Source organism: Pleurodeles waltl, chromosome 5, assembly GCF_031143425.1.
Source record: "Pleurodeles waltl isolate 20211129_DDA chromosome 5, aPleWal1.hap1.20221129, whole genome shotgun sequence".
In the NCBI taxonomy this organism is placed as follows: Eukaryota; Metazoa; Chordata; class Amphibia; order Caudata; family Salamandridae; genus Pleurodeles; species Pleurodeles waltl.
The window spans coordinates 732,309,939-732,333,934 of NC_090444.1; the positions used below are offsets into that span (position 1 = coordinate 732,309,939).

Below are 23,996 nucleotides of genomic sequence, written 5' to 3' on the forward strand. Positions count from 1 at the left end.
GCACACGCCTGTATTCCAAGCACCAATGGACCACCCAACCTGAGCTGCATCAACTTGAAATTTGACTCTTAGACATTATTCCCCCAGTGGGACAAAAACACTTTAGTTGTGAGACATATGAATGACCTACAAGTCAGAATAAGAGAATTTGCTTGCCCCATGTTACAATGAGCCAGCAACTGTGTCAGTTAATGCTTGAATATTTCTGTGTATTAAGAATCCCGCAACACGCATCTTAAAAATATGTAGCTGATTAACTCTTCCTTTCAATCAATCAATCATAATCTTTCATCAATTATTTGTAGCATAATCACAAAAGAACATCCACAACAATATTATAATACATTACAATAACAATGCTTAAAAAATATTTATAAATAGACTAGAAGTTCAGTGTGTTGCACCATCACAATGCATTCTTTAAAAACAACTCCATATAGTAACAAACAACAAGATCAGAGAACATACACAAAAAATAAAATATCAGTCTATGTTGTCAAAAACCCTAACTTTTTGAAATAGGTAATAAGTATTTTTTTCTAAAAGGCTTCTAATATTTACAAAAGAGCACAGAATGCATCAATGTGAGACCTGGCACGCTGCAGTAGTGGTTCCCCCCCAAAAAAAATCTAAGAGGTTTTGCTGATTCTCTGTGGGTGGCTTCTGGGCCTTGAGCACTTTCCCACTGTAAAGTACAGTGTGAAAATGTGCATGCCCTTCCTACATTCACTGGGGAGTCACACTAGCCAATATGTGCACACTTGCACACTGGTGTTTATATATAAATATATATATATATTGAGCCTGTCACAGCAGGCCTGTATGGGTGCACTTGCAACTTTTTGGTAATCCTAAACTTGTGTCCAGCCTGCCCCTGCAGGCTTGTGCGTGCACCAGGACACATGTGCCCAGGGAGTGCAGAGTATCCTTATGTGCTCTCACTGCTCATGAGAGCTGCTTTGCCCATAGGTTAACATGGGAGGAAGGCTATAATTAATTCTGGCTGCAATAGTGGACTGCAGTGGACCAGCTTCAAAATGGCTACTATCATTGGATTCACAATGACAAACCCCTTCTCATGGTAAAAGTGGTTTTGTCAATAATACCCTAGAAATGCCACTTCTGGAAAGTGGGCATTTCTATGTTTTTAAGACTCTTTTGTGTGTATTTTAATTCAGCTTCATTTCACTGGAAGCAGGGGAAAAGCACATCAGTGAATTTCCCAGTGACAGCTATAAAACTTGGGCAACTGGAACGACAGTCCTCTGCCATTTGAGGGCCTGACTGGATAGAGTGGAGGGAGAGGTTCTGGCACTTGGCCTCTCAGAGCCAGATAATGGCACCGTTAGAGATAAAGACCTGTATTCCACAGCCTCATGGCAGACAGGACTGAGATTTAGGGGAGACATCCGTGGTTCAAAGGAAACCCCTTTGAACCACCCCTAGTTTCAAAGCCAAACCTGAGTATAACTATGAGTACCAAACTTCAGCTACTTAGAGATACACTGGCAGGAACATTAAACCGGTATCGCTGGACCGCATAGTGCACAGTGCCAGAGGAATCTGTTGTGTACAGGAGTATTTACTTTGCTTGGAAGGGATCCGCCCACCATTCCTGCATCATTGTCTGCCGGGACAGACTGCCTGTTGTTGTGTAGCACTCTGAAGTGTGCTCTCCAAGGGCTTGTTCACTTGCCCTCTGTTCAGTTTGGAAGTCTCAGGGACATCAAAGACCTCCTGTGAAAGAACGACACCATCTACTGGTGTCATCTGCAGAGCGGTGCCCTCTTCTACCCCTACATCGTCTGCTGGACACCACCCAGGAGCAGCGGTGTCAGCGTAGAATAAGTATTGAGCCTGGAGACTGGAAATGCCTGGTGCAGAGCCTTCAAAGTACTGTCAACACTTATGGAGTGTGGACCTTCATTGTGGGGCATTGTTTGCATCAACCTCTTGTTTGATATGAGCGGGTTCATCGACCCCAGTTGGCCAGAGTGTGTCGCATTTCTCTGTGTGACACTCAACTGCATGCTCATTGAGGGCGGTGCCCGATTTATAGGTTGCGACCCTCGAAGGTGGGGATGCATACGGAGCAGTGCCACATTCTACCTCGTGTGGCATGGCTGACCTTGCATCTTTGTGTTTGCCTGGATTGTCTGGTGCAACTCAAGTAATCGTGCATCAGACATTGTGCCTCATTCCAGGGAGTACAGAATTGTAGTTCCTTATGTGTGACCGGATTGTGTGGTGCGACTCAAGTCATCATGCACCAGGCGTTTTGCCTCATTCAGGGGAGGTATCGAGTTGAAACCCTTTTCGTGTGTAAACGAACTGTCTAAGGCAACTCAAGCCATCGTGCCCCAGACGTTGTGGCTCATTCCAGGGAGACACGACATTGAGCATTTTACGTGTGGGATTGGAATCATCTGCTGCAACTCAAGTCATCGCTCAGCAGACATTGTGCTTCCTTCCCTGGAGGTACAGACCTGGTAACTCTTCATGTACAACCGGAATTGTTGGGGCGGCTCAAGTCATCATGTCCCAGATGTGTGCCTCCTTCCCAGGAGGTGTGGATTTTGGTAACTATTTGTGTATTGGAGTGCCTGGCTAGGCGCCACTGTGACTATCTTGTGTCCTCAGCAACCTTCCCCCTGTGCTTCGAAGACCTCTGAGTGAACCTCCCAATTGGAGCCCAAATCTCTTTATGTTAACTGTTGCCTGATCAGCTGTTATCACTGCCTTCCCTCCACCTTGTGCCTGGGATCCTGAGAAGTGTGACTTTGGCAGTGAGCGGCCTAGTAACCTGCGGACAAGGTTACCTTATCTCTAGCTTGTGGGTGGCAGGGTAGCAGAAACTAATTGGTGGGTTTGAGGGTGCTTTGGGGCCCCAGGTGTCTGCAAAACAGTGACATTAACTGGGCAGATATTAGGGTATCGTATTAGGGTGCTAGGAGTGAGTGTGTGCGGGTGTGTGTGTACGAGCCACCATGATATCCATGACACCGTGAATATAATGGAGTGAGTGCGGGTGACTGATAGAACAACATGGTGGTGCGGCTGTACAGTGTGTTGTTGAATTAGGGTAATCTCTAGGGTGGTATCGTGATGACACTGTTTTGCACCCTGCAACAGTGTGTTGTTGAATTAGGGTAATCTCTAGGGTGGTATCGTGATGACACTGTTTGGCACCGCATGAGGGTGCTTGGGGGGAATATAATTTTTCTCACAGGTACATACTTTTTATGGTGTTTAACACAGTGGGCATAATACTGAGAATAATATTTCTATATGTGATCTATGCCTAGATTTACATGATGATCATGCTATGTTAATAATGTATGCGTTGAATACAAATTTTATTTACATACACCTTATGTGAAGTCTCTTTTGTGATGCTCAGTTAGTTACTGTGTGGAAGTGTTGTGCCATTATTTTACATATTGCCTCTGTGATAAGCCTGACTGCTTTGTGCCAAGCTACCCAAGGGTGAGCGCAGGTTATACAGTAAGAGTAATCACCCACCCCTGATGGGAGTGGTAAGTCCTGCCTGGCTAGGGACATGCCTCATCCAACCAGAATGTGCTGCCTCCAACAATCAACGTCTGAGGGGAAGTATCATCACATGGGCAGGACAAAATAAGCTTCACGTCATCCTGTCCCAACGGAAAGCATAGGTTGCTTCTAATTATTCTTAAGTGGCATTTGGTTAAAAGTGACCATCCACAAACATTTCTCACCTGAGAGAGATAGGGGTCAGCCCCCCTTACATCTTCTAAGCCTAATATATTATCCCAAGGGCAGTTTCCAAATCCTCTTTCCTCTCTGGTGACGTGTGCAAATCTCATAACTAACTCCTTAACCCTTATACTCTCCCCTTTGTCCAACAGATGTTGAGATGTATACAACTCAGGCCTTCCCAATGCGTCAGCAGCACTGATATAACTCAGACGTTGGATCTTATGACCAGAAACAAAGGCTAAGCAATAGGAAATAACATCACGGTTGAATGTAGTATGTTGGTTCCCCCACAACTCAATCCAAAGGAAGAGTGGGGCATGTTTTATGCAGTCTTCCATATAGGTTAAGCCCAAAACCTCAGGTAGAAAGAGATAGGGGCTACTTGGTCCCAGGCCTATCAGTTCTCCTTTTGTTGTAAGCTGGAGCAGTTCCGAAACCCTGATATGGCGGCCCCGGAGGTCAGAAAGGGTAAGCATTTAAACTTATAGACTTCCATCAGCTGCAGGATTGGCTTAATGCCACCTCTAATTGCAAGTCTAAAGTAGGCCCCCACCAAGTGATTAAACTGAAGGCATTGGTTAGAAATACAGGGTAACCAAGTTCCATATGAATCGAAAGTTACCTCTAAATAGGAGAACTCCCTGGCCATTGTTATTTATTTTATTTATTGCCACTTAATACGGATAGGTCTAATTTTACAATGCTTCTTCCCACAAACCATATTATGGGTCTTTGCAAAGTTAACTTCCAAATCTAAGTCATCCATAAACATAAAAAAGCATCTATGAGACCACAGAGGTCTTTAGGTGTGCAGAAGAGCAGAAACGCATCAATGGCAAAGAGAAAAGCCAGGACATAGCTACATTTCACTTTTGTTATGTAATTCCCCAGTAAAATTAAAAACGGATACAGGCTTTATGTATAACAGAAATAAGATGGGGGAAAGGACACAGCCCTGGTGTATACTGCAGAGGAAGTCAAAAGGTTCAGGCATTTGCCCTCTATTCCATATCTAACTGAAACACTAACCCGATGCAGGGCATAAAGAAATTCTACCAGTCGGTGGAGCAAGCCTGTCATAGATAAAATAATCCAAAGCTTGCAATGAATTACCCAATCAAAGACACTGCTAAGAACCATAAAGGCCAGGAGGAGTGAACCTTTCTTGGCAATTGTATACTACCCTATTATAAGATGTAAGTTCAGGCACTCTTCCCCCAAACCTTCTCTAAATCCATAGTGCACAGGGCTGAGCATATCATTTTTCTGCACCCAATCCTTGATATTGTGCAAATTAATACACCCCACAATCTTACCCACTGAGTTCAGTAATTATATTGGTCTGTAACATCGGGGGTCAGGTCTATTGCCATTTTTAAAAGCAGGGACAATGCTGGCAGTTTGCCACGAGGGAGAGATTTTATGGGAGACAGCATCATTCAAAATATAAGTGATTATAGGTTCCAATAAGGGGATGTTCACCTTATAGATGTCCATGGGGACCCAATCGGGACCTGGCGCCTTTTTAGATGGCCTAGCAATGATGGCAGCTTCAAATTCCAATTAAATCTTCAGGGGAAACGGCAAAGCATCATCCATTCCAACTTCTGCATAGCTTTCCTCAAAAGAGTAAATCCACCCAAAATGATCAAGCCATCTATCCGGGCTAACATTGGATCCTAATCCCTCTGTTGTAACAGAGGTGAAGTTCCTACCATTCACAATGCTCCAAAAACCACTGCTGTCCCTATCTTTGCACGATTCAACTAATCTCTCCCATGTTTTTTCCTTGATAGCCAATTTCCTATTCTTATTGGCTCATATATAGTTTGCTCTTGCTTCTTCAATTAACTGTTAATTCCTATAGGATTACTGTTAAGGGATATAAAAAGCCTTCCGTTTGTGAATCTACAACAGCTATCGAACCTCCCTGAGTGGGGTTTTTTTCTATGGCTATAACAGCCTGTGATAGTATATCTAAGAGAGCTATTTAATTCCAAAAAAGCTATGCAACTGCATTGTTTAGGCTTCAGGAAATTAAGCTATTTATATATGGTAGAATCCCTTTGTGTGAAATAATTAAGGAGCACAGTCACTTCACGGCCAGACCAGCCAGTCAGGCTGTATATGAACAGGCACCTAAGCAGAGACTATCAGGTCCCCAACCGAAGGACCTTTAGGGGATACTGAGTAATTGTTAATCATATATTTTTTGGGCATGTGTGTTACTATTCTGGCCATGATGGAGATATGACGATCATCCAATGTCAAACAGTGCCGACCAGTTAGCAAGGGCCACTGGAATTAGCTGTCCACGGTTTTGTCTGCATTGTGGATTTACTACCTGTGCCACAGAATTCACCATCGGCAGCATAATTTGTTCACAGCAAACCAGAAAATCATTTGCAATTTAAACGGAACAAATGGCACTACAAAAAAGCGCCGTACGTGTCAAACGCTATGCAAAGAAATACCTGATAGTCATTTGGTTTCTGAACCCGAGTTCACCTGTAAAACAGGTAATAATGAGGTTAAACCTCTCCCATACAGTATTAATATGTGTTAAAATGACAAACAAGTGACATAACTGTGCCACAGAACCCCCCTTATGCCGCCTAATGTGTCTTTTCTTGTAGCATAATTTACTCAAATCTCCCACATAATTTGATCCCCCATTGCCGCATAAATTACGACATTTAGTCAGTGGAACGCAAGCCACAGCATGGTAGAGGTGAAGACTAATAAAAAAACTTAACACACAATGCAGCGTCGACCGCTATTAGTTTGTTGTTCATACCATTCTTGTTGCACGACTTACTTTTTTCTAAACGTGCCTTGCTCTCCCGCCTATAGAATACATTCAAAGTAGCACAATAGAGCACATTTCACCTCGGTATACATCAGACACAAAAACACGCGCACATCCCAGCGGCAGCACTAGCTGAAAGACAAAAACACACTACCTGAAGGGACAACTCTGAAAGCAAATCACAGACAGGCGACTATAAGCGGCCTTGTATACCTCTATGCGATCCAATATTTTTAATACAAAACAATTTAACAAACACATAATCAGAATGGCGTCTGCAGAAAACAAAATACAACTCGATTTCACGTGGGAAAAATGTTTTAAAAAAATGGTCGCTGTGTGTTTTTTGGCTACGATTATAATTTCTGGACTTGGTAGGTCAAAACTGAAGCCCTTGTTACTTCACACAAGATATTTCAGTAGGCAGTCCCGGATACTCTTTGGTTCTTTGTATGCAATTGCTAGCGTTTATTAAAAAAAACAAAAAAAAAAAACAAAAGGTAATTAACCAATTGATAAAAAAAATGCAGCTGGTGACAAAATTCCAGCTTCCAGGCTGTAAATCTGTCAAGGTGACCACAGACACGCATGACCCGCACGACATGTAATTTACCATTTTACAGTTCTCTCATTAATAAGTAAAAAGCTATTCACTCACCAGAGAAGACACTGGGAATCTTAGATAGAAAGCTCTTGACAGTGCGAATTGGAATTCCATTTTTCTCCTCTTGCATGCGTGATATTATATCTTCCATCTGTAAGTAAAACAAGAAAACATGTCCATGTGAATAAGAAATAAAGGAAAAGGAGCAAAACATAAACTCCTTAGTTAGTGCATTTCTCACTTTGCCACAAAATAGAAATGAAGCGATAGCAAAGCAACAATAAGTGAAATACATTCGATAAACGCATTCTCCTATCAAATTATTGGGCCCGTATTTATACTTTTTTAGCGCCGCATTTGCGTCACTTTTTGACGCAAAAGCGGCGCAAACTTGCAAAATACAATTGGATTTTGTAAGTTTGCGCCGTTTTTGCGTCAAAAAGCGGCGCAACTGCGGCGCAAAAAAAGTATAAATACGGTATATTTTTCATCCGTTACTTCTCAGTTTATGAAGATGTGCCCTACTCTCAGTTGGGAATAACTTCATAAACTGTGCAACAACTGAGGAAAACGAATGTGAACATCTACATTAATCAGGCATCAGTAGGCATAAACACAAATTGACAACAAATGACAGAAATGTTGCTGCGCATATGTAAATAGAGGTTTGTAACCCAATTTTTGCGCAGGCGCACATTGTTAATTATTTGGCCCACGGACCCCGATTAAATGCAGTGTGAAGATGTTTGCGCTCAGCAGTAGTTCTCGCAACAATTTTACCAGCAATAAAAGTGTACACAATTTGCAGGTGACAGGTAGCACCCATTTTTTGCTCATAAACCTCCCCAAAATGGTTTTGAAGCAAAGTCGATGTTACTTTGTAATTAGTGTAACTGTCTTATGTTGGCATACAATTTTTTATTTACAATTTCTTATTTTCAGCAAAATGTGACCCTATATTATCACTGACAAACTCAAAGTCAGCACTTCTAAATTACGAGGTTATTGCTTATAGGTTTCGAAAAAAGTATGAAAATACGGAATTTTACACTTCTATATGACTGAAGTACAAATTCTGCCCTAACTTCAAGCAAAACAAGCATTTGCAATGTAATACGTCTCGCGTTTGCATGAGTTAGAGCTATTGGCATTGTAAATTCATAAATGGACTTTTCTTGCCACAGAAATTGTTCATCCCTGCCTCATAATTTTATCTTTTCCTGCCACATATTTCCAGTGGCCTTGCATATAACTAAAGCACTTCCATTTACCGCCTTCCTCTATCTGCAGCAAAAAATGAAAATGTTGCCATTTAGCATCTGTTAGACTTGGCATCCTTGGTGTGGTCTCCCCTAACTTTTTGCCTTTATTTCCCAGGTTGCGGATGTATGCTGGACTCTGTTTTTGCTGTTTTTTGTTACTATGGGCCCTTTACCCCTGCTATCCAGTGCTAAAGTGCAAGTGCTCCTATGTAAATTATATGTGTAATTGACTTTCTATGACTGGCATGTTTGATTTACTAATAAGTCCCAAGTACAGTGCACTAGAGGTGCCCAGAGCCTATAAATGAAATGCTACCAGTGGGCCTGCAGCACTGGTTGTGCCACCCACATAAGTAGCCCTGTAAACTTCGCTCAGACTTGCCACTGCAGTGTCTATGTGTGCAGTTTCAAACTGCCAACTCAACTTGGCAAGCGTACCCACTTGCCAGGCCCAAACATTCCCTTTTTATAAATGTAATGCACCCCTAAGGTAGGCCCTAGGTAGCCCCATGGGCAGGGTGCAGTGTATGTTAAAGGTGGGACATGTACTTAAGTGTTTTACATGTCCCGACAGTGAAATACTGCCAAATTCGGTTTTCATTGGTGCAAGGCCTATCTCTCTCATAGGTTAACATGGGGGCTGCCTTTAAATATGATTAAAGCGTAGATTCCCTTTCGGAGCCGATAGACATGTGGAGTTCGGGGTCTCTGAGCCCACAATTTAAAAATACATCTTTTCGTGAAGTTGGTTTTTAGATTGTTTGAAAGTGCCACTTTTAGAAAGTAGGAATTTTCTTGCTTAAACCATTCTGTGACTCTGCTTGTTTGTCAATTCCTGACCTGGTCATTTTGACAGTTGGGCTGTTTGCACCTCTCTCTAGACAGAGACACAAAGAGAGCTGGGGTGTAGCCTGCATACCCTGATGAGCCATGTGTGCTAGGAGGGAGTGGAGGAGTGGTGACATACACCTGAAAGGACTGTGTCTGCTCTCACACAATGCACTCTACAACCCCCTGGTGTGCCTCTGGTGTGTGTCTGGGGCCTGGACTGGGAAAGGGAGGATCTGGAAAACAAGAGAGACTTCCCTTTGAAGGAGGCCTACTTCAAAGGCAGAGTGGGGTATAAGAAGAGCCCCCCAAACCTCTGAAAATCAGATCACTTCTGGAATCAAAAGGAAACTCTGCCAAGGAGAAGAGCTGAGGAGAAGGGTTGCACTGCCTGTGACTGTGCTTTGTGGAGCTATCCTGCAGTTGCTGCTTCTGCCTGTGGAAGGGGACATAGACTGGACTTTGTTGTGCATTCCTGCTTGTGAAGAATCTCCAAGGGCTTGAACTGAGCTTGCCTCCTGTTGTTGAAGTCTCAGGGCCATCAAAGACTTCCCCTGCCAGCACCTGGACTCTCTGCTGAGACTGCTGCCCTGCCAAGTGGTGCCCTATCCAGTTCCTCAACCTTTGAAAGGTGAAGCTGGCAGACAAAGACTGAAAATCCACGAACAGACCGATGTGCTGGTAAATTTTCAACGCACCTTCCATGACGCGGCTGATAAACGACGTGCCGCCAGCTTTGCGGCTGAAATCAACACTCCACCTGCATCACAGCTGGAAGATCAACGCAACAGGGCTGGAGAAACGAAGCGCAACACCCGCTAACGGACGCCGTTAATGACGCAAACCCCACGCAGTGCAGTTTTGTGATACTGTGCAATCGGATTTTCCAGGCAACATCGCTGGGAGCGAAATAACCACGCATCGCTTGCCTCGACCCCAGGTGTCTGTCCAGATCGACGCATCGCTCTCTTGCAGGAGAGAAGAAACGACGTATGCCGACCCAACCGGAGGAGGAACGACAGATGGTCTCACTTGCGAGTGAGAAATCGACACTTCGTTGGCCTTTTTCGACGCACACTCGCCTGTGCAACTTTATTTTGACACTACCCAGGTACTTTTGAGCGCTAACTGCGTTCTCACTATTTTCAAAGGATTAAGACTTTTATTCTTTGAAAATTCATAACTTGACTTGTGTATGTTGGATTTTTGTCATTTTGCTCTTGTTTTGTTTAGATAAATATTCCCTATTTTTCTAAACCTGAGTTGTGTCATTTTGTAGTGTTTTCACTGAATCACTGTGTGCGTTGGTACAAATACTTTACACATTGCTTCTGAAGTTATACCTGCCTACTCGTGCCAAGCTACCAAGGGGGTGAGTGGGGTTAACTGAGGGAGATTCTCCTTAACCCTGACTAGAGTGTGGGTCCTTGCTTGGACAAGGGATAACCTGACTGCCAACCAAACCAAAGACCCCATTTCTAACAACATCCTAATTTAAATCTACCATGCTAATTACAATAGAATACCACTTTTAGTACCCCATCATCAGAGTTGCTGGCTGGGTACACAATTCCCCCAAAAAAGACACAAGACAGCCACAGAGGAGAAATAAACTAGAAGGGTTACCCAAACATATCAAGAGTGTTCAAAGAGTCATAGGGGCATATTTATACTCTGTTTGCGCCGAATGTGAGTCAAACATTTTGACGCACATTCAACGCAAACCGTGCACCATATTTAAACTTTGACACCCTAACCCGCCGATATCAAAATTCCTCTGAGTCATTTTTTGGATGCAGGAAACTGCCTTGCGTTAATGACTTGCAAGGTAGGCGTTCCCACTCAAAAAATTACTTTAAGGCCTGTGCGCCTTATTTCTACTCCTGCGCCATTTTGATGCACAGGAGAGGGTGGGCCTTAAAAAACTACGCACAGCCTGATGTGTGCCGTTTTTTAACGCCTGGGTGAGGGCAGGCGTTAAGGGTCCTGTGGGCTCACTTCCATGGTCTCTGACCATGGAAGGAGTCCAGAGGTGCCCTTCCCTGCCCCCAGGGACACCCCCTGCCACCTTCGCCCACCCCTGGAGGACACCCATGGATGGGGGGACCCATCCCAGGTAAGTACAGGTAAGTTGTGGTAAGTATTTTTTTATTTTTTTTAAAGTGGCATAGGGGGGCCTAATTTGGGCCCCCTACATGCCACTGTGCCCAATGACCATGCCCAGGGGACAGAAGTCCCCTGGGCATGGCCATTGGGCAAGGGGGCATGACTCCTGTCTTTGCTAAGACAGGAGTCATTTCAATGGGGGTTGTGCGTCATGAAATGGCGCAAGGCCGGTTTGAGGCATGATTTTTGCCTCAAACCTGACTTGCACCATTTTTTGATGCACAACCCCCATTTTCCCCTACGCCAGCGCTGCCTGGTATGCGTCTTTTTTTTTTTACTCTGACCAGTCCGCAGCGCCGGCTAACGTCATTCCTTAAATAAGTTGCCCGCATGGCGCATAGGAATGGCATTAGCTGGCAGTAAAAATTTTGACGCAAACCGGCGCTGGTTTGCGTCAAAAAGTATAAATATGGGCCATAGTGTAATAAGGATGTTAAGTTGGCCTGAATCATGGTCATAACTGTAATAAGGAGAGATTATTAAAACATACAATTATCATATAAACCTTACAGAGCACCATAACAAAATATCATTTGTAGGAAACATGGTCTTGTAACCATATTCTTAGCCCCTAGAAATCCTAACCCCATGAAAAAAATATATATATATTGCAGTGTACCCATATACATATCCCATAGAGAATGTTTTTAGAGCTAAAAGGCCTACTGCAATGATGTTAAAATAAGGCCTTTAAAACAAAACTTCTCCCAACTGTAAATCAAACATTCTAGCTATGAGAAAGCTTAAAATACACTGAATAGTGGGAGTGGTTATTATTTTGGGGTCCCCACTAACCTAGTGTGGGACCCAGAGATGCTGCAGACAGAAGGAGGATTGTAAAGGTGGTGTCATTTTCATAGGACCACCACAGGCTGAGTTATGAGTAAAAATGATTTGTAAAAGTGATGCCCTACAAATTATTATGAGGCAAGTTTCCATGCCACGAATACTTTATTATGTTGATATGATTGTAATGGTTAGAATATCCACTAGACAACACAACAATAGAAACAGCATTTCTAAGAAGCATGGTCAATTATATAGTTAGATCTTAGAAAGCATAATCACACAAAAATAGCAATAAATAATGTTGTGTAACCATATATTTAGCCCCTAAATGATATAGGACATGACACATTTTCAGGGGAGCAGGCCTATAGCAATTAAATTACAAACAAGGCCATTAAAAACAAGCTACTCCAAGATATAAAACAAAAGTTCCAGCCACAAGAGCACTTAAAAAGACACTGAGGGCCATATTTATACTTTTTGACGCAAAACTGCGCTAACGCAGTTTTGCGTCAAAAAAATTTGCGCCGGCTAACGCCATTCTGTAGCACCATGCGGGCGCCGTATTTATTCAATGACGTTAGCCGGCGTTACCCGCCGGCGCTGCCTGGTGTGCGTGAAAAAAAACGACGTACACCAGGCAGCGCCGGCGTAGGGGGATATGGAGCTTGGGCACCCAAAAATGGGGCAAGTCAGGCTGAGGCAAATTTTTCGCCTCAACCCGATTTGCGCCATTTTTTCCGACTCCCAACCCCCATTGAAATGACTCCTGTCTTAGCAAAGACAGGAATCATGCCCCCTTGCCCAATGGCCATGCCCATGGGACTTCTGTCCCCTGGGCATGGTCATTGGGTATAGTGGCATGTAGGGGGGCACAAATCATGGCCCCCCTATGCCACAAAAAAATAAAAAAAATAAACTTACCTGAACTTACCTTAATGTCCCTGGGATGGGTCCCTCCAGCCTTGGGTGTCCTCCTGGGGTGGGCAAGGGTGACAGGGGGGGTCCCTGGGGGCATGGGAGGGCACCTCTGGGCTCCTTCCGAGCCCACAGGTCCCTTAACGCCTGCCCTGACAAGGCACTAAAAAACGACGCAAAAGCCGCTGGACGTCATTTTTTTTGACCCGCCCACTCCCGGGCGTGAATTTTGCCCGGGAGTGTAAATACGGCGCACATGCCTCGGAGTCATTTTTTTAGACGGGAACGCCTACCTTGCATATCATTAACGCAAAGTAGGTGTCCACGCAAAAAAATGACACAAACTCCATGGACTTTGGCGCTAGACGCGTCTAACGCCAAAGTATAAATATGGAGTTAGTTTTGCGTCGGAATTGCGTCAAAGAAAACGACGCAATTCCGGCGCAAACAGAGTATAAATATGCCCCTGAATGGTGGAAGGGGTTATTATTGTGGGGTCCACACTAACTTAGTGTAAGGACCCAGAGATGAGCTAGACAGAAAGAGTGTGTCATGCTGAATGTTTTGGTGGTGTCCCATTATCCAAGAACCACCACAGGCTGACGTATGAGCAAAAGTGTTTTGTAAAAGTAATGTCCTGCAAAGCATTATGGGGCGATTTTCCCACATGCAGTGAATACTGCAGTATTTGCTCTCCCGCTGTGCTGCGTAGAGCCGCTTTCGTTTGAGGTTTTCTGTTTGAAGCAAAGCATTTACCAATTCAAGTATTTTAAGAGGAAGAGCCACAAGTAAAAACTTTAAATGGGTAACTGTGAACGATGTGACCAGTGCTCCAAATCTGCTGATCGTGTACACGCTTTTGTGCCTGTTCTCGCTTTGAGAGCCAGGGCCGCAAGCAGCACGAAGGGGAGAGACAAAAGAAAAAAAGTAGTTTGCCTACGCTGAAGTATATCGGCAATAGTGCAATAATCTATGCAACAGGGGCAGTCTGCAAGGCGTGTCAAAAACAGCCTCACGGCGGGACAAACGTAAAGCATTTACCAATCACATCGACTGGTTTTTGAAAGGCAAGTCCTTGAGCGAATTAAAGTGATGGGCATGAGATGGGCATGGTTAAAAGGCCACAATACTTACAACAGGTCAAAGCACTTGCACGCTCAACCCAAAAAACGACTAAGACGTTGATGGTGCGTAGAACAAACACTTGAGAAGTGCTAGCAGATTTTGCTCCCCACAAGCCATGTGGTGCAGAAAAGAGTCACAGCTTCTATAATTACTGTGTACAAACATTATGGCCAGAAGGTAATCCTGCCTGGAGGTTCCTGAGAGTCACTTGTTGTTTGATATTAAAGGCCTACGTTTACTAACGGTTTCTGGGGGACTTGCGTGGTGCTGCATAGTTTTGCACTGCACTCCTAGGCATTTTTTTATAGTAAATAAATTGATGCAATGCTATAGAGGTTTTGTGGCACATAAGCCCCAACAGAAAAAGTTAGGAAGTAATCCTGGAGTAGTAAAATGTAGTTACATTATTTCCACATTTGGATATTATCCCCAGATTTAGGCCCATATTTATACTTTTTTAGCGCCGCATTTGCGCCGCTTTTTGCGTCAAAAAGTGGCACAAATGCGGCGCTAAAAAAGTATAAATATGGGCCTTAGTTTTCTAACTTAAATGAGAACCCAAGACGAGTGCACATTAATGCTGTCAGAAAAGAGAGGAGCAGTAAAGGTGGGCCTCGCTGGCCGTACAGTAATCAGGATATATTGTATGTGTCTATAGAAGACAGCATAAAAAATAACGTGCAATTTTGGGCAAAAATGCTCTTTCAGGCTAGATTATCCCCACACTATGTATATGCACCAACCATCTAGAAGTTATTTAATAAATTCATGCAAAGCATAACACAGGCATGACTGTCTGTTGTCAATAGATTTAGGGAACAACCAATTCAAATTAATTAATTCATTATATGTTTAGTCAGATCTTACAAATCATTAAAACAACTGCATCGCATAAAAACTACACATAATATAAAATGGTGTTTAAATAATATTTAAAATTATACATACAATTCTATTCTGTCTTTCTTCCTAAAATTTACATGTACACATTTAAATTAAATTGTGTTTTATGAACCAACTAATTGCAGTAATTTGATGCGATTTTTGTGCAGATTAAAGGAATGTTTAGAAACACACTTTATACTTAAAATACAGTTTTTTGCACAACAGTTTTAAACATAATACTTTCAATTATTGCAAGTTATTGTAGCAGCAGAATGTGTAATATCATCAAGAACCTTAATTTTACATATATACATGTCTGTCAGAGGTTGGCCCGTATTCCTTATTCGTTTAATAGTTATCCTAAAAGCATTGGAAGTAATGTTCCCCTTAATTTAGGTCACGGAGCGTCGAAAACATAATTCACTAACTCAAATTATTTTTTGCATTTACATATTGGTTGAACAGACGTTTCAATAATATATTCCTTATTCACTTGAGTGAAAAATCATAAGATTTAGGTTTAACATGTTTCTACCCTTGTATCTTGTAAAATGATATCAAATCTTAAAGATATAGTGTACCATCGAAATAATGTCATAATTGACTGTACAATGAAGTAAAAAAAAAGGTAAGTGGGACTGGTATGGGCAGGGGAAGCAATGAGCGAACTTTGATAGAGCAACACAGAGAATACGGGGTGGCAAGGGCGTGAGAGGGAAGCAGTATGCTGATAGGAGAGAGCGAGAAGACACATGCACGCCCACTGAGTGCTGGAAAGAAAAGTAAACAGTTGTTTCCCGATGTCAAGATGGTGAAGGATTCAAGTAATTCAACTGGATTTTAAAGAGGCTATGCTTAAGGGGAGGATCAAATTGAGGAAGGGAGCAGGAAAGCCATTAAATACTCACGAGTCTACGTGCAGAGGAATTGAAATTTGCCAATCTAAACATACTTTTCATACAAAACAATTGTTTACATTTATGCTGCACGGGTCTGCTTTTAGGCGAACCACTTTTGTTCTTTCTATCCCCTGCCTGTCCTTGCAGCCAGGTAGAGAGTTAAACAAAAAATGGACTCCAGTCCAGCCCCCTGGCCTGCGCAGTATCAGGCGACTAGAAAATGCAACACAGACTAGCTTAAGGTCCGGTGTGTAATAGCAAAATCCTGGCCAGCCTTGCTGCAGGAAGGGAGAAAGTTAGGGGAATTTCCCTTCCCTACTCCAAGGTCTTGTTGGAGAGTGTTATGTCACCCTCCAAAGAAAAGCAAACTGCTGAGTTTGCGGAAGGGCTGGGACGTTTGTGTGCCCGTCCCCCCTGGATCTACCGCATGGGCCAGCGAAGGACATAATAACCATTGATCAATAGCCGTAGACAAGGGTAGAGATAAGCTTCAGGGAAATTTTACCAGCTCTATTGAGGCGCGCTTGTAGTTGGCTCCATTGAGTAGGATGTACTATGAATCAGTTTATCAGAAAAACAAGTGCTTATGGATTCTATAAACTTAATTAAGAGACTAGACACAGAACAAAGGCTTTGTTAGGATGGTCAAGTAGAGACTTCTTAGTGGGTGATCAGGGGTATAGTTAACTAATGAAATATTTACAAGCAATCTCCCATAATTTGCTTGCTTTGCAGCATCAAGGGAATCCAAGGCTGTTGGATTATTTTAGACTTCACTTAGCATTCATTAACATATGTTTGGGAGTGGATAAGCTGTATATGATTTGGAGAAGGTCGCAACCCATGCAAGGCAGCTGATGAGCTCCTTTTAAAATGGCGTAAAGAGAAACTTTAGCCTGGATAAAGTCCCAACCGTTTTGCGTTATGGATCTCACTGCGGAGAGCTTCCGCTCTGGTATTTTTGCATCAAGCTTTAACAAGAGACAGATAAGCTCTTTGGTCCTTTGCCCAGGGTAAGAGCAGACCATGGACGTCAATTCACCAAAATGCCAGGGGTAGCAGAAGTGACATCACACGCCGGTTCATCCTTACTTTCACTCACACACTTATGCTTGCACACACACACATTCACTCATACGCACACTCTCTTTTACATAAGCACACTCACATACAAGCATGCACACAACATACACTTAGAACGTTTTTTACTTACCTCAGCTACCAAAGAGAGTCATATTCCAGCTAAGTGTACTCCATTTTTACTACACCAATAGTGAATAATATTTTATTCACTATTAGTGTAATAAAAAACTGATTGAAAACAAGGAAGTTGATCCCCAGAACTTCCCCTGTGTTCCTGACACTGATTTCGCCACACCTGAGGCCAGGGTTCACTGAGTCAGCGCCAGGGGTCGCAAGGGGCGAGTTTGATGTCGCAGCTGCGACCCCTGGCGACCTCTAAATGATGTCCATGGAGCGACTGATCTTTGTAAAACCCAGTCGTTCGGCAGACAATAAGACAGACATCAGTCAATGCCTTTTGCTGAATAAATACTCGTTCAACTGTGATTCTCTTTGGTAAAAATGTAAAAATGTAGCCCTGATAAGAATCAACCTCTTGTGAGGCCTTAGTGAATGCCAATGACCATGGTGCAACAACTTAAACAGCCACAGTGAGCCACGCCATCCAACATTTTCTGAAAATATGAATATTTGCTGCTAATTTCTAATGATGCTCTGTGAGCTTTTTTGCATTCTCTCTACTTCCAATGCAACACGATGAATGAATGGATAACGAAGTAACATTCCCTCATGAAGCATACATGTAGCTCGCTGAGCTCTGCATGGTCATTCTCTTCTGGTGTCGCTGCAAGACTAGTCATAATAGCATATGTGAGTAAAATAAACAATTATAACCACATTTAACCAAGTATTCGCAAAGCCAATAGGTCTGCTGTTTTATAAGTCAATGTGCTCCCACTGGCATCATGAACACAATAGCAGGAGGACCCAGAAGACGCAGTGACAGACAAAATGACAAGTGCTATATGGCCACTAAAGGAGGAAGTGTGGGCATATGCAGCAAGCAGAGGTAGAGCATGTGGTACACAGAGACAGCAGTGGGGGAGAGGACCAGCAAGACATAATTAGAAGTCAAACAGCACAAAAACTCTAAAAAAAGAAGGCGGCGGTCACAAATGTATGGAGCACTGGAGGTAGTAAAGCGTCAGCTAAGGCCCGCTTAGGCCTGAAAAGGTTTGATCATGTTTCAGACCACCTCCAGCAGTTACCTGATTGCCCCTGAATAGGGGGGTGCTTTTCAAAATGGCCTGCATGAAGCATTGGATCTTTTATGGACAGAGTCAATTTTAAGATAAGATGCACAACTTCAGTTTTCAATACCGAAATTCTAGTTTAATAAGTGTAGTGCACAAGTTTTTAGAATTAATTTGGGGGAAGGTTTGGAATTTCATCGCTCTTGATATTCAGGAAGAACCAGGAGGCTTTCAAACACTTGGTTATTTCGGAAGTAACCAACAGTTTTTCTGCCTGTTGTGTCCATTGGTATATTGTTTTTCTACATCACTAAGAAGCTCTTTGATACTGTATGTCGCACTTAACAAATGACATGCAAAGACTACAATAATTTACAAGATGTAAGAGACGCCAACATTTGCAACGGTAAACATCAATGAAATTCAGGAAACACATTATATACTATATATTACCCTACTATTTTAGTTTGTTGTGTGACATAAATCTAAATGTCTCTATGTAAATATATATATATATGTGTGTGTGTGTGTGGGTAAATATATGTATATGTAATATATGCATGTGTGGTAATCTCCAAAGCGCTAGCATAAGGAAGGACTCTGGCGCGTGAATGTGACAGAAGTGTATGCGTGTAGTTGCCATGGTTGTGTTGGCATTCCATTGCCATGGTTGCGTTTTGAGAATGCGAGGACGGTGGATGAAACTGGATGGGTGAGACGTTGGTACGATCAGCTCTTCTCAAATAAACCGTTTCTGCATTTTACTCACTTGGATGCGAAGAGACATTCCTTCTTCGATGTAACAGCATGCCATCGATACACATGAATATATGCATCTTAAACTTCAATTATTACTTGAAATGTATGATTTTAGTGGCTACGCCTTCTTTTCAAGATTGCTCCTCCACTCGTCATATAGCCCCTGCCAGTTACTGCTCTCCTGGAAACAACTTGCTTCACGCATTGTAGAAGAAGGACTACCTTGGAGGTGGGATAGTACATCTGACAGCCAATAGCCTGGCCGTCACAGAGAAATATTCCACATGGCTGATCCAAGATGGGATTTCCACTCTCTTAAAGCAAGGGATGGCAGGGGCAGACTCCAAGCTCCAAATGACTGAAGGGTGATGACCACAGATCAACTCTGGGTATTTTTTCCAGACCTATAAAGTCTTTTTGCTGTGTCCAGCCTAAAAAAGATTGAAAGTAACAAAAAGGGTTTGCCAGACATAAAAAGGGTTTGTACCAGCATTCTCCCATTTTGAGAAAATATCTTTGTGATGAACTGTGGCCAGGTGCCTAGCACAAATATGGTTTGATTCCCACTGCAACCAATAAATAAAACTACTTGTATGAATGCACACCGTTTTAGCATAAGTGCTCTTCATTCTTACTAATTATTTTTAATTTGTAAGGCATGCAATATGTATTGTCCCTGCAATTGCTGAGGCCTTTTCCATAACTTTCTGAACACGCACGGCTCAATTCAAGCAGGAAGCTCAGTAGCTTTCTGCTTGACTGCAACCATGTGCAGCTGCCACTGTTTTTATATCTTCTACCTTTGTTAAAAAATGTCTTTTGAAGTATATTCGAACCATGATTTAGTCTGTAATGTGCTCGTCTTTAATGAACTGTTCATATTAGTTTGCTCCTAACAGTTCAACCTTTCAGCTGCAAACTACAACTCACCAGCTAGTTCCAATTCTCCCTGCATGCATGCGGCTCCAGAGAGTCTGAGCATTCAGCTGAGACATCTCCTCAGTATCTAGCATGCACAGTGGGTGGCCCTCAATCCTACCTGCAGCCACCAACAAGGGTTGGTTGAGTAGGCATTTTGTGCGTCAAATTCTGTAGCAGGGCGATGTCTCAGAAATTACCAGAATTTGGAAATGTATTTTCTATGCTCCCATATGTGATTACACTCTATACAGTTGATCTAAAGCATGGGTACTTGCAAACATTTTCCAAGGGGCCAAAAAGTTTGCTCTGTGACGTGCCTGGGGCCGCATTGATGCCAGGGTAGTGGCGGTCGGGTGGGGTGACTGAAGGGATTGGTGGCAAGGTAGGTGTAGGGGAAGCAAAGAATATAAATTTAGTTGCTGAAATAAACAATGGGCAACCAGAAAACCTGGAATTGATCCAGGCTTACCCACTTTTCCAAATTGTTTGATCCTAGGGAATTGTTTAGTGTCACTTTCCTTCCTTTTTCTGCATTATCACATTTAAGATGACCTCAAAATACATGATTCATGGTGTGTGCTGCACAAAACCTGATTCTGCGTTTGATTTAATAAACTAAAATGTTGTTTATGTATGATAGGAAACCAGGCCACCCGTAAAGTGCACATACCAAGTGACTTGCATCTTTAATTTATTATCGGGCGTGTTCTCAGCGTAAGGGGAATAATTAATGTTTTCCAATTTATGTTTCCAAATTTATGTTTGAAAACTATCACTTATAAATGAATACATCTCAATGCGCTGATAAAACAAATTGTACTAAGGCGAAAAGGTTCTGCATGTTAACTAAATACACCTTTTTAATTTTGAAGAGACTGTCTTAGTTTTACACTTATGCTGCAAGATGTCTTTCAAAATGAAGGCGTTTCTAAAATTAAGTGCAGGAGTCCATAGTTACTTCCTTTCTTTAACACCAGTTAAGTTTGAAATAAATGATTGTGTGTGTGTTTAATATTTTTGTTAGTGTGGAGTCGAACAAACAGCTGGTCAGTGCTCCTGTTGCCCCAGGGGCCGCATGTAAAGGTCAGAGGGGCCACATGAGGCCCGCGGGCCGTACTTTGAGTATCCCTGATCTAAAGGATCAAGTCAGATTTGGATGTAATTGCCTCTGGAATGGCAAAATGAGCTACAAAATGAATGACTGGACCGTATCCTGAGTGTCCTGGATTATTATCACAGGTGGATATTAATTCAAACACTCAGCCCATCACAGGTTTGTTTTTCTGCCTTCGATCTGGTTCTGTGAAGTTCTTAAGGTATTACATTTCTATGCATTTCCAGATTGTTTATCCAATTTCTTCGATTTCATCAGGGTCAAAGGCTGTCTCCCTTCTCACCTTGTGATCGCATCACAGCAAATGACAAAGGATATCATGTCTGCTAACAGAGTGACTTTGACAAATATGTGCCAGCGAGCCATTGTGGATGACATAGACAAATTGGAATCTAGTGAAGCATCCAATGTTGATCTTCTTCCACTGTCATTAAGTGAAGTAATGAGCACTATATCTTTCCACAATTTTTGTGGTTAACTGGTTGCTTTAGCTATAGAACACCAGGCCATGGTCTCAGATAGCGGTTGTTCAAGTATAAAGATCCCTTGGCTGGGGTTCCACACTAGGGCTTTCATTTGTGGAAAGGGGTGGTCTCAGTTTTTGTGTCTTGCTGTCTTCTATCTGGGGCCTATCACAATCTTTTTGGCCATATATTTACGATAGATTGGTTAATACTTTGATACCTGAGACTTCAGTTGAGGGTAAAAAAAAATATGAGGCTTTCATGGCAAAGATGATGAATGCTGTTCATCCCTGACTCTGGGATCTTGTTGACTTGTAGATATTCCAATAAACAATAAGCAAGAATGTGTTTTAAATGTATACTGAATACATAGGCACCGGATTTTGTTGAGTTTCAGAGGTCTTGATGATATGTTCTTCATTGCTTTATACTCAGGTTTGCACCTTGCACACTGAAAAAGGCCAGGACCCATGTGGGGAACGTTAAGACAAACCAGCGTTCTTCTTTTCAGGTAAGATTTATTTCAGGTCAAAACAAGCAAATGAAATTACACACAAAGTATGGGGCACAGAGAAAGCCGTCAGCAATAACACCCGTTGGCGTAGTATGGAATCCTTGGCACGAAGCTGTGTCAGTGGATTCCATATTACGCACCAGCATTCTCTCTCACATCACCACACTTCTCCCCCCTTTTACAAATATACAATAAAAATACACAATTTAAATGATCAAAGAGAAACATACCTAAGAGAAACAAGTAAAAAATAATAATAATAATAATCATGTTAATGTCTAAACACTATATTATACAAATATTTTTTCTTCAAGGCAAAACATAGTCCTGAAATTGTGCAGGCCTGTGGCATTTTCTCATACTCCTTCTAATCCCCATATTTAATTGTTCAGAAAGAACTTCATTCCCTACTTGTTTAGTTTGAACCAAAGATTTGTGCCCATGCTCCTCACTCTCCGTTTCACCATGTCGGACACTGGGGTCCAACGCGAGTCTCGTGATGCTCCACCAACTACCATCAGTTAGCTTTGCCGCGTTTTTGAATACCTCAAGAATTTGTTTAGATTCTCTGAACTTTGACATGCCTTTCTTGACCGCTAAGGGATCTTTCACTCTCACCCAGTCACCCACTTGCAGAGTATTGTTACTCCTGAATCCAATCAGTCTTTTCCTGCCAATAAAATCTGAATTGTGTCTTGCAGTATTCCAAATTTCCTTCAAGTTGCTACCATCATGAAACAGATCAATCATCCAAAAAGGACACAATTCTGTTGTAGCGACTCTGCCTCTCATTATTTCAAAAGGACTTCTACCGGTGGCAACATGAGGTGTTGTGCGATGGGACCAAATTAATTCCTTAATTGCCTGATCCACTGACAAGTTGCTCCTGAGAGCAGCCTGAATACACTCCACAAGCACACGATTAAAACGTTCCACAATGCCATTACTTTGAGGATGATACAATGTGTTTAATCCCACATTTGCCTAAAAATTCACACATTTCCCCAGAAACAAATTGAACACCAATGTCCGTTAATATCTGTTCTGGGAAGCCCTCACGACCAAAAACATCTCTCAAGCATCTGATAACACTTTGTGTAGTTGGATATCTAACTGGTAAAACTTCCACCCATCTTGAAAGATGATCTACAATTACAATGAAGTACCTCATGTCCGGTGGTAACACGTGATTGGGCCCTAGAAAATCCAACCCAATTTTCTGCCAAACTCTAGCTGGGGATGGAACAAAAGAATCCCCCGCCTCCTGAGTGTTGAGTACCTTGTCGCTAGAGCAGCACCTAGTCCAATTTCTCACAAATTCTTCAATTTCTCTGTCCATCTTAGGCCACCAAAAGTGTGATCTTAATTTCCTTTTGGTGATTGTGGAACCTAAATGACCAGAATGTGCTTTGATTATCAAATCTCTCCTAAAACATTCAGGAGGAACGAGTTTATCACCTCTAATAAGTTTGTCCCCTTCAATAGATAATTCGTCTGACACCTTCCAAAAGGGTTGCAGATCAGGAGACAAACTCTTCTCCTTCGGCCAGCCAACCTTAACCGTACGCATAACATCACATAGTAAGTCATCCTTTTTCAATGACTCAATCCAGCACCCTTCCTCTGAAATATTATCAAAGTCAGTGATGGATGCTATGAAACACTCTTCAATTTCAGTTTCCCATTCTAATTTGTCATCCTCTTTGATGGGCAAGCTAGATAGACGTTCTGCCCTACTTGTTCTTCCCTCCAGGAAAATATTCAACCGAGAAATTGAACTCCAATAATTTAGCTGAAAGTCGGGCTATGCGAGCAGTGGAGCGTCTAACCTTTTCCCCCGATAAAACATCTACAAGGGGGCAATGATCTGTCCTTAGGATAAAATGTCTTCCCCAAAGATATTGTCTAAACTTTTCCACACTCCA

The 23,996-nt window shown here is 42.4% G+C and overlaps 1 protein-coding gene across 2 annotated transcripts in view; it reads right to left on the bottom strand.

The window, feature by feature from the left end:
• RGS7 (regulator of G protein signaling 7) overlaps positions 1 to 23,996 on the bottom strand; it is a 1,783,260-nt gene that overhangs the window by 1,259,218 nt on the left and 500,046 nt on the right. For both annotated transcript variants that reach the window (XM_069234688.1, XM_069234689.1), the window contains exon 3: positions 7,206 to 7,302. In XM_069234688.1, coding sequence (XP_069090789.1) covers positions 7,206 to 7,302 — 97 coding nt within the window. The remainder of the gene's footprint in view (positions 1 to 7,205; positions 7,303 to 23,996) is intronic.